Source organism: Alligator sinensis, unplaced genomic scaffold, assembly GCF_000455745.1.
Source record: "Alligator sinensis unplaced genomic scaffold, ASM45574v1 scaffold215_3, whole genome shotgun sequence".
Classification (NCBI taxonomy): Eukaryota; Metazoa; Chordata; order Crocodylia; family Alligatoridae; genus Alligator; species Alligator sinensis.
Genome location: NW_005842175.1, coordinates 980,266 through 991,085, shown reverse-complemented (window position 1 = coordinate 991,085; position 10,820 = coordinate 980,266). Strand labels below are relative to the sequence as shown.

Sequence of the window (10,820 nt, the reverse complement as noted above, 5' to 3'; positions counted from 1 at the left end):
GTCTTCGGGCACTACACCAGAGCGCCAAGAGTTTTCAAAGATCCGTGCTAGAGGCTGGGCTATGATGCTCGCCCGCTCCTTGAGTACCCTGGGGTGAAGATTGTCAGGGCCAGCTGACTTGAAGGTATCCAGCTTCTCAAGATGTTCCTTCAGAAAGTCAGCATTAAGGGAGGGCAGGGGATCACCCTCACCCGGACTTCCCGGCCCTGTAGCGGGCATGGGCGTCCCATGGGACTGATGCAAGACTGACGCAAAGTACCTATTTAATAGGTTGGCTTTTTCCTGGGCGTCAGTTGTCAGTTGCCCCATCTGGCTCAGCAGGGGTCCAATGTTGCCCCTGCTTTTCCTCCGGCTCCCCACATATCTGAAAAAGGACTTCTTATTGTCCTTGATGCTCAAAGCTAGCTGGAGTTCAGTTGCAGCCTTGGCTTTCCTGGTCTGCTCCCTACAGGACCGGACCAGTGCAGAATAATCCTTCTTGGAGGTGACTGCCATCCTCCACCCTTTGTAGGCCTTTCTTTTTAGCCTCAGGAGGTCTGCTAGGTCCCTGGAGAGCCAGGGGGGCTGCTGTGCCCTCTTGCTGCCTTTCCTCCGAGATGGAATAGACTTAGTTTGTGCATTGAAGTTTGTGCTGTTGAGATTTTTATAAGAATAAAATACGAAGGTGAAAATGATGTTTTGTAGAGGATCTGTGCTCACTGTTTCTTACTAGCTTGTATTTTTATATATATATAATTTCCCCTGCCCAGAAGTAAAATTATGTTTCTTTCTGTCTTAGGACTTATTACTGGTAATAGGGGTTCTGCAGACCATATTAGGCCCTAACTGCCTGACATTCATTGTTACTAAGGTGTCAGGAAGGGATTCATGTTAAGCCTTAGTTAAGATTTTGGGGTTTTCTGTTTTTTTTAAATCTAAGTCACCAGCCCTCAGTCACAGAGAATAGAAGAAAATGAGTATCTTAAAATCCAAAAAGCAAATATAAAGGAAACCAGTTTATATTTGTGTCTTACAATTTTTATGCTAGTATGATCTTGGGGACCTGACCCATGACTGATTGTTTGCTTGCTTTGTTTTTGGTGTTGGAGGTTTGCAGTATTGCAGCCTTCCTATTCCTTTTCTACTGACACCAACTGAAATTACATCTTCTTGCCACTTGAGGTCAGCAGTTGCTGAGAAAAAGCCTTGAAGTGAACAAGCACTGTCTTGCCTTAGAAACTCTGTCCATTTACTTAAGGATGTTATGTTCTTCACACCCATCCATATGCTAGCTTTGTGTCTCTGCAAAAGCAGAGGACTTGATGGAGGCCAACTTCAGCAAATACCCTTTTTTCAGAATTGATACAGAGCCATGTGTTACAGTGGTCTATGTCAGGGGTTGTCAACCGGGGGCATGTGTACCCCCGGGGGTACTTGAGAAGGCCTTAGGGGGTATGCGTGGGCAGATGGGGATGGAGTGCTGCCATGCACCATCCCATGCTGCTGCGTAGGCAGTGCCCGCCTGGCCAGATGCGGAGGGTGGGGGAAGCTCGAATGCTGCGCCTGCCGCTGCTCCGCATTCAGCCCCTTCCTCCCCTCCCCCCCTGTGTCTGGCTGCTGGGGGTACACTGATCCAAAAAGGTTGAAAACCTCTGGTCTAGGTGTCTGGACTGGTTTCACAGAGTGATACCAGTGTTCGTATTAGTAGAGAATAATGTGCTTTTATGATTCAATGATGATAAACTAAGGTTTAAAAGGACAAAGCTTAGAATGAATATGAAATCAGTGCTCCAGAATGGTGCTGAAGTTTTTTCTGTTATGGGAAGTAGTGTTGATATGATATGATATGATATGATACTTCTCTCAAGTAGTAATGAACCAGGGCTCCACCTTCAATGCGAGTAGGATGCTCTGTTTCTGAAACTGCTGTGTTTTCGATGAGCAGTAAAACAGATGCTGTAGCCTTACTGCAGGTGTATTTCAGTTTGGGGTGACTGAGGCTTAGTGTCCCCATTGTAAAATAGGAGTAATACTAACTTCTGTAAAGTACTTTGAGATCTCTGAATAAAAGTACTCTATAAAAGATAATGGCATCAAAACTTTTTGGTGTACTTGTTAACACGGGCATCATGGCAGAATCTCAATGCAAGGTGTTTACTTTCTCTTTTCCTTTAAATCTGGCCAATGGTTTAATTTGGATGAATCATCTGTCACTCTCTGTCCTAAACATTTGTGTAGCGTTGCTGGTAAATATACACTGCATTCTAAAAATGACTGCATTTCAGTAGTTTGGGAAATTATCCCAATGCATGATTGACACCTAATGATATTCTTGTAGAACCTTTTGTCCAAAGATCCCATGCACTAGACAAATTTAACAAATGATATATGCAGACTTCGATTTGCTGATTGCTAAAATGCAGCAGGGAAAAATGTAGGCTAAATATTAGGAAATGCTTTATAGCTATAAGAACAGTTAAGCCAAAGAAACAAACTGCCAAATGAAGTTGTGTAATTGCCATCACTAGAGCTTTCTCCAGAGTATGAGTATGCATCCATCTATCAGAAATGGCTTAAAGATAATGTCTTGCCACAGTGTGGAGAGGCTAGGCTGAATGACTCACTGTAAGTAAGTATATTTCATCCAAAATAATTCCTTTAAATGCTTTGTACCTTACTGAAACTGGAGGTATAGATGCAGGAAGGGTGTCAGCAAAACCAAATGAAAAAATATTCCTTTTCTTTCAAACACCCCAAACCGAAATATAATAAGGAACAGGTAATAGAGAGAGTAGAGCCCAGATTGATGTGACCTTTATTATTTTAACAGTGTCTTTCAGCTCAGTTACAGTGTTGCAGGGTTGCAGAGAACAGAATTGGAGTATAAAATAACATAAATAAATAGAACAGGAGCCAAGGCTGTCAGCAGGAGGTGGTTGGAATCGGGCAATGAAGGAGGATGGAGGGTTCAGATTGGTCAAAGCCTTTATGATTCAGCCACCAGAGATGTGAATTCTGGAAAAGAAAAAAATGTCTTTTTTTTAACCATCAAAGAAGGAAAATGTAAATGAGGAGCAAGCAGGATACAGGGGTTCATAGAGTTACTGACAGGACCTTCATTATCTGCTTTTCGCAGTACCTGAATGGCTGGGAGACTTATGTTCATTACAGTGGAAAATGTCACAGTGAAGTGGAAAACAAATTTGAGAAGCCAAGGAATGAGTCCAGGATACGTTGGGTCACCCAAGTGTCCACGTCACTGTGCTTGATTAGCTGCATGACACTCCTTGGTTACAAAGCCACTTTTCTTTGTGAAACCAACATGTAGCAAATCAAGAGAAGAGGGTAAACATTGGAAATAAATTTTGTGGTGAGATTGATATCAACAGTTGGCAGAGGATCTAATAAGCTTTTCCTAGCATTTTTGCCCCAAAAAGTATATAGAACATTCTCAATTTTAAAAAATGACAAAAACACAGATTTTACAAATACAGGATTGACACTTCATTTGCTTTCCAAACACTTGATGAATTCTTGCCCACATTGCCATCAGTGGCAAAACTCCTACTGACTTTACTAGAGAGAGGATTTTTACCCTCTGGTTGTTGTTAGTGTACATGTGACAACTGTAAAGTTATAAAAATCTGTGGATTTCATTTCCTTGTGGTTGGGTTAAAAAGTGAATCTTTCAAACAATTTAAATATATAAAGCATATGGGAAAGGTATGCTTGCAGGTCCATGAGTAGCTCCTCACCACATTGAGCTTTGAATACTGGATTACCCAGGGAGGTCCTATTTCCTCACTCCATACAGCCTCAAAATGCTCATGCTTGAAAGTACCATTTACCATTGTGGGCACCAGAGGGCATTAACTGGAGGAAATCCAAAAACAGGCAACAGAGATGATAAAAGGATTCGAAGGCATACAAAGAGAAAGATTTAGGGGCTTTAAAAGAAAAAGGATGACAAGTGGGGGAGGTAACCATCTGACTTAAGAGGAAATGATTGAAGGGTGGCATAACAGAAAGAAATGGCCTGACACTTTAAGAATATAGAAAACAAAGTCAGATGCTGGGAAGCAATGTCTAACAGTGAGGTCCATAACATGGTGGCATACCTGCCACATATGCTGTGGAGGCCCCACTTAGTAGAACAGTTTGAGAATAGCTTAGATAAGCCTTAACAGGTCATACTGTTAAGCAGAGCTGCTGAAAGAGTTTAAATTAAATCCACACTTGTCAGCGAGTCATTTTGAAAAACCTAACTCCAAATGAGGAATCAGGGATGCAGAACATGCAACATAAAACAGGTGTACCTTTCAGGCACAGCAGATATTTAGAGTGAAACAATATGATTGATAAGTCAAGTGCAGCACAAGCCAGTTTAAGAATGAATAACAACCCAGAATATTCAGAGCAGAAAGAAGTTGTCTGTACAAGCCACCATGTGAAGGAACTGCAGAGAGAAACATAACCTCCATGTGGGCAAAACCTTTTATGTCTTCATGAGACAGAAACAACCTGTTTTAACATCAGCTAGCAGATTAGATATATTGGCAACAATAGATTTTTTTAAAACTTATTTTCAGTTTCTTTTGAAATACGGTTTGGCCTCACACCAAAGAGATTGTGCTGCACGGCTTAGCAGTAGTATATGCTAAAATGTTGTGGGGGTGGAGGGCATTTTCATTTTAACTCCCTTTCTGTACTTGCTTGTACTGCCACTGAATTTCTTTTTAGTGGGACTGTCCCTTTTTACTGACAACATTTGCTTTTCAGTTTTCTTCTCCCTTTCAAAATCTGGGTGATGAAACTGAGTGAAACCTTGCAAAAATGCTGATTGTCAAATGATGGCAATTTAACCTCATTTTCTAGCCAACTGAATATCAACATGCAAATTTAAAATGAATATGTCAGCTCAACACATGATCTGTGATACGTCATTGAAAAAGCTAAATACAATAACTGAGAACATGTTATACAGGCTAATGACTGCTCTCTCAATTCAACCTTCCTATGCACATAATGTTTTGTGGTAATTTGTTTTAGGTAATACAAGAGTGCAAAAAAAAAAGAAACTCCTAAGAGTATTTGTCACATCCCTTCTGATTTTTGAAGATAGTAGAAATGCCAACACCTTAATCATTGGTTTTAAATTCTTAGCATCTTTTCTTCCTTTCTGTATTTTTAAGAAAATTATGTGTACAATTAAAAATATACACAGAACTTCAGTGAGTTGTCATCTTTTGAGACAAACATTTGGACCATTGTTCAAACTTTTTTTCTTTTAACATCTTCCACTTGTTTTCATAGGCCTACCAATAGCCACAAAAGCTTTAAAATGTTCTTGGTCTCACAATCTTTCTGTTGTATTTTTTCTTACAAACCTCCTAAAATTATGTTGCAGCACTTGCTTATTGATCTGGAGGTTGACCACCCTTAGGAAACATGGTCTCAGTTCTGCAAGTTGATCAGACCCTCAACTTTTACTGATGCCATTGGAAAATGAATGTACTCAGTGTCTCCTTGGGAGATGGTCTACCCCTTGTAGGAAAAAGCCCTATATCTTCAGCAGTTCTAGATTGGCAGGGCAGCCATAAAACACAAATTGGGATCCATTCACCAGTAAGTATATATAGGTTAGTAAAATTAAGTTCTGAGATGAATTCTGTTGTGCCAAAAGAAAAGGCTTTAAGTAATAGACCAGAGAGAGAACTCATAGTGTCAGACCTGTAAGTGGAAGAGATCCCATAGAGAAAATGAGTATAAAGTCTACAGTGAAATAACTGAGAAACAGTTTGATATTATAATGGGTCTATCTTAAAAGGGCACTGAATCCCCATCCTTCACTTCTAAACTATCATGGGCTGCTGAGAGCTGCACTAAGAAGGATCAATCTAAATCATTGCCAAAATGAGCTGCAAAAGACTGGATTTCAGCAGTCATCCAGGGATTGATGAGACTCGTGTTAAATGGATGGACCAAGGTTGAGTGAGGTCAGTCTGTGTGTGGGTTTGTCATAAATAATGTAGCTTTAAAATTGAAAAAAGATCCAAATAACTTAAAGAAGTATCCATGAGAGTTTTGGCTTTGGTTTCCATCTGTATTGCTTGGAATTGGACATATTGAGAAACAGTCAGATTCACTTAAAAATGTTTTGTCATATTATTTTCCTCTCATTTGTTCTGGTCAGAGTGCCAACAGGCACCTTTCTATATGTTCCAAACCATGCTGGCTTCAGAGTGAGATAACTCTGAATGTTGCTTTTTGGGGGCATCGCCGGAAAAGAGCAGGGGTGGGGCTGAGGAAAATAAAGACCTTGAGTCATGTTTTACACTAATGGGAATTCAGATCAATACTATTGAAGTCATACAGGTGATGGAAGAAGAGTCTGGCTGAGCAAATACTCCTGATCATTCTTTTACAATATGTCTGCACTCAGGCATTGTTTTGTCTTAATGTTGGTTGCAGGATTAATTTGAAAGGAATAAGCATTATTTGTTTAAATAAGACTAAATGACTCTGAAACATCTTTATAAATATAAACACATTTTCTTTAACTCAGCAGATTGGCTAAACTGGAATTGGATGCCTCCAATACAACTCCTGGATGTAAACCACAAGCAATCAGCTGTGTGCTTCCTTTATAAGAATCAAGTTAGTTATTTACTGCAAATCCTATTCCCAAGAGATCTATGGGACTCTTGCCTCTGATTTTTGTTGTTGGAGTGCAGAGGACTAATAAATAATAATGCATGAAATTATCTGAGCCTATCATAGAATTGTTGGTATAGTAATGCTGATAAAAGTTCAGCTACTGTCACTGAAGCCATAATTATGGCTTTTTTTCTTTTGTTTTGTCATTCTAGGCAAAAGTACAGCTACTGTCACAAAAGCCATAATTATGGCTTGTTTGCCATTGTTACCTAATGAGGGCCTGAGAATTTAAGAAGCTTTAAACCTAGAAATAGGACCGTAGTTATTGATCTACCAGTGTGCCATGGTTGGGCGGTTTACCTAAGTTGTCAGCTGAAGAGTCTCTCAGTGGATAATTTTGTTTTCCTTCCCTTCAATTTCCACCCTATTAACTAGGAGATCATGTTGAATAACCTCACTTCCTCTTGTCTTCTCCCTACAGCATGTACAGATGCCTTTGTGAATCCGAGAGTATCAACAATTAAGATTTTTTTTATCTGAAGGGAGGAAAAAAGTGAGCTGTTTCTAGGTTTCAACCTGTCACACAGGCAGATAGGGTGATGGGAGGCTACAGAATGATTTTCCATTGTCTATCGGTATAATCTTCCCACACCTTTTCTTTTAGCGGAGGAAAGGGTTCATTCAGAACTCTTGATGTCATTGTCTCTACCAATAAATCAAGTAAGGTGGAGGAGAGAAAAGAGGAAAAGGAAGAAACATTGTATAGGTATTAACTTGACGAGAATTTTCCAAGAAGAGAATGGGATCAACTTTGAAATATCAGGTAATGCTGTGGACAAACATGTGCCCCTTTCTTGTAATAGTGATGGTTAATGAGATCGAGTGACTCTTTTCGTAGCTTTCTTGTGAAGATTACTAGTGGCACCCATGTTGGAAAAATCTGGACAGAAACTCACTGCCCTAAAGGCTACATGGTGGACTTTGAGAGCTTGACAAAGCACATTCAGATGATTAGTCTGTTTTTTTTTCATCCAAGTGAAACAGCATTTTTTCTAATTAAGGAGAAATACTGGTACTCTGCTTCTGCATATGTGTTTTCTCTCTCTTGCTTGTTCTGAGCACCGTGTTCAAGATCAACGCAGGTAAACTTAGGATTTGGACAACTGAAACCAGTGTAAAGAATTCCACTAGCTTCACTGGGGGGGTCAAGTCAAGCTCTTAGTCCTGAGCTGTGGTGAGTCTGATCCGCTTTTATCTTGTAATAAGTCTTGGCTTTCAGTAAACTCCTGCTCCCTCTAGTGTTGACACTCAGTGCTGCTGTACCCTCTAAATCCTGCAGGAGGGCATCACAAATTTAGCAAGCCCTGCAATTTGATTAAATCCAAATTGCGCCCTCCGCAAGGTCACAGCCCACAGTGAGGTCTGTGGTGGTTGCACCTCCATACATCAGAGCAACATTTTGAGTTTTAGTACCAAGACTTATTCCCCAATTTACATACCATCAACACCAATTTTGCCATCTCCATCCTTGTCTCCAGCAACCAGGAGCGCCTTAGTTTCTTTATCTGATAGGTCTCTGGCGTCAGGGGTAAAGCCCTTCAGTACAGATCTAAAGAAAGGTACGTAACAAAGAGGAAGCTGAGTCAGAAGGTGAGGAGTCCGGTGTTTTTGGAGGGCACGGATTACCATCACTGGTGGTTATGCTTGTAACTGAATACAAAAGCTTATCTTGTGTTGGTGATCCTTACCACAAAGACAGAATTCTCTCATCAATCTACCTTTTTCTGAAGAAGCTATTAATGCAGTATGTATCATTCATGTATTTCAGGCACATCACAATCAAAGTTATGTTTTTGTTCCTACTTTTACTCCCCCTCCTGAACCCAGCAAACAACTGGGTAGTGCACAAAAATGTCAGTCAGGAATCACACTGTGCCAGGGTGTCTTTATGCATACTAACAGAAATATGATCTCTAGTCTAAGGGCATCCTATCTGGGGAGGATTTATCTCTACTTACTTTAACTCATCTTCCTCAATGAAGCCGCTTCTATCTTTGTCAAGAATGTGGAAAGCCTTCTTCACATCATCCTGGCTCTTCTTTTTCAAACCCACCATCTCAAAGAACTTCTTGTGGTTGAAGGACTCAGCAGCTAAAGGTCCAGAATTGTTAAAGGACTTGTTAGTCCAGTTGCTGAGCAAGTTGGTATCTATATACTTGACTTTCTCACTGCACAGTGTCCAAGTTGCAAGTCCTATCCCAAGATGCCACAGCTGATGTCTGAGTCCCGTTTTGCTAAGCACTGAACCTAACTAGAGTCCTTACCCCAAAGACACTGCAGTCTAAGGTGAAAAGAGAGGGGACTGAGATATAGAAGGATAAAATGACTTGCCCAAGGTCACGGAGAGAGTCTGTGACGGGACTGGAAATGGAATCTAGATCTTCTCAGTCTCATTCTAGTGCCTTAACTGCACGACCCCTTGCTGAGAGTAAGGATATCTTCTGTTGTTGAAAACAGCCCATGGGACCAGAAAGGTGAATTTGGGGTAGACTACCTTACCTTTAAAAAAAAAAAATCTTGGACTACATTTTCTGCTCAACTGCAGAGGCTGCCAATGATAAGAACTCCTTGGAGAAAATGGATATAACTCCCTTTTCTCAAAAGCCCCATCATAAATAGGAGTATTGCATTTGCACATTGCTTTAGCAACTAAAAAGTGTTGTGTGTGCTAGGCAGGACTGCTGCGGTGTAAGACCTTGGGAGGCACAAACCTTACACAAAAACGGTATCTAGTTACTGAAATGAGAGATACGGAGATGAGCTTTTCTCTAGTCTGCTTCTCCCTTCCTGCACCAGCACCTCCTCCAACTCCCACCCATGCAAGGTTACTCATAACAGTGGAATCTAATGCAGTGACCTCCAAGAAGTCTGATGGACTCGCAACGCAGCCTGACTTCTTCCGCAGCAGCCTCTCTGAGCTAGCCTTAAAAAATAAGATGATTCAGTCTCCAGGCAGCTGCTTATCAGGGAGAGATTTGCAACTCCCTTCGCTGCTGCTCCCTTGCCCCAGGACTGTTGGATGTGAGCGGGACAAGGAAGGCAAGCCGAAGAGGAAGGACCTGCTTGTGGGAGCAGAGCTCAGTCCACTAGTCCGCTGCTCCTTGTGCCCGGAGAGGGGAGTTCTTTGGGGCTTGGCTGGCTCTCTGATCTAAGGGCATCCTATCTGGGGAGGAAGGGGTTTCTTCCCCCACCCCTTTTTAAGGAGCGAGGTCACTTGGGGGCAGTTGAGTGGGAGCTGCTGTAGTTCATCTGGGAGCACAGAGCTTGGCTTGAGTGCGGCAGCCAGCAGCACAGGAGGGGTGTCCTGCAGCCCATGCTGACTAAGAGAAACGGGGAATCTGACACCCTGGAGAGGCTGCTGGTTCAGGAGGGAGGCTGCAGCCAGCACCTTTCCCCAGGGCACTCCTTCAGCCTGGCTAGCCGAGCCCATGGAGGGGGAGGGATCCTCCTGGGTCCTCCTTGCCCTGCAAGCAGAAGCCCTGGGGGGGAGCTGGGGGCTTCTCCCCCAACCCTGCCGGGTCCCCTGTGGGCGATCGCCTGCTTGAGGATGAATGCGGGTGTTGGCTGTCGCCTCTCCCTATGCCCGAAGAAGGGGGTTTGTGCCCCAAAGCTTGAAGAGAACCATTTTCCCAAAGAGATCGCTTCGCCCCAAAGAGCCTTGCCCGAGAAGGGAGGACTGAATGGGGCATTTCCCTCTCCAGGGGAAGTTTGCAGCGGCTCCTTCCTAGCATGCTGCTTCATGCCCCTCTTCCCCCTCGGCTGCCTCCTCCAGCCGCATCCTTTCCAGCCCGCTCCCCGGGCGGAATAAGTGCCCCCCTCCCCGGGAGAGGCCGAGGGGGCCACGCCGCTCACTCACCCACAAAGGCTCCCACCGCCTTCTTGATATCATCCGCGCTGAGCAAGTCGGTCATCGCCATCCTGCAACTGTTTGAGCGGGGAGGCAAGTGCGAGGAAAAAAAAGATTCAGAAGTGCTTTTCTCATCATTTGCTCATATGACCCGGGCTGCGGGGACGGGCTGGCCCCGCGCCAGCTCTAGCTCTGTGTGCACAAGTGCCCGGGGCTGGCACCAAACAGTTTGCAATCCCCCCTTCCCCCTCCTCCATCCATGCGCCGCAGGAGCAGC

The 10,820-nt window shown here is 43.0% G+C and overlaps 1 protein-coding gene across 1 annotated transcript in view; it reads right to left on the bottom strand.

Moving 5' to 3' along the window:
- Positions 1 to 2,771: 2,771 nt before the first annotated feature.
- PVALB (parvalbumin) overlaps positions 2,772 to 10,820 on the bottom strand; it is a 10,498-nt gene continuing 2,449 nt past the window's right edge. The window contains exons 2-5 of the mRNA XM_006025975.2: positions 10,553 to 10,620; positions 8,655 to 8,787; positions 8,136 to 8,245; positions 2,772 to 2,994 (exon numbers count right to left, since the gene is read on the bottom strand). Of these exons, the coding sequence (XP_006026037.1) occupies positions 2,966 to 2,994; positions 8,136 to 8,245; positions 8,655 to 8,787; positions 10,553 to 10,613 (333 nt within the window). The 5' untranslated portion in view covers positions 10,614 to 10,620 and the 3' untranslated portion in view covers positions 2,772 to 2,965. The remainder of the gene's footprint in view (positions 2,995 to 8,135; positions 8,246 to 8,654; positions 8,788 to 10,552; positions 10,621 to 10,820) is intronic.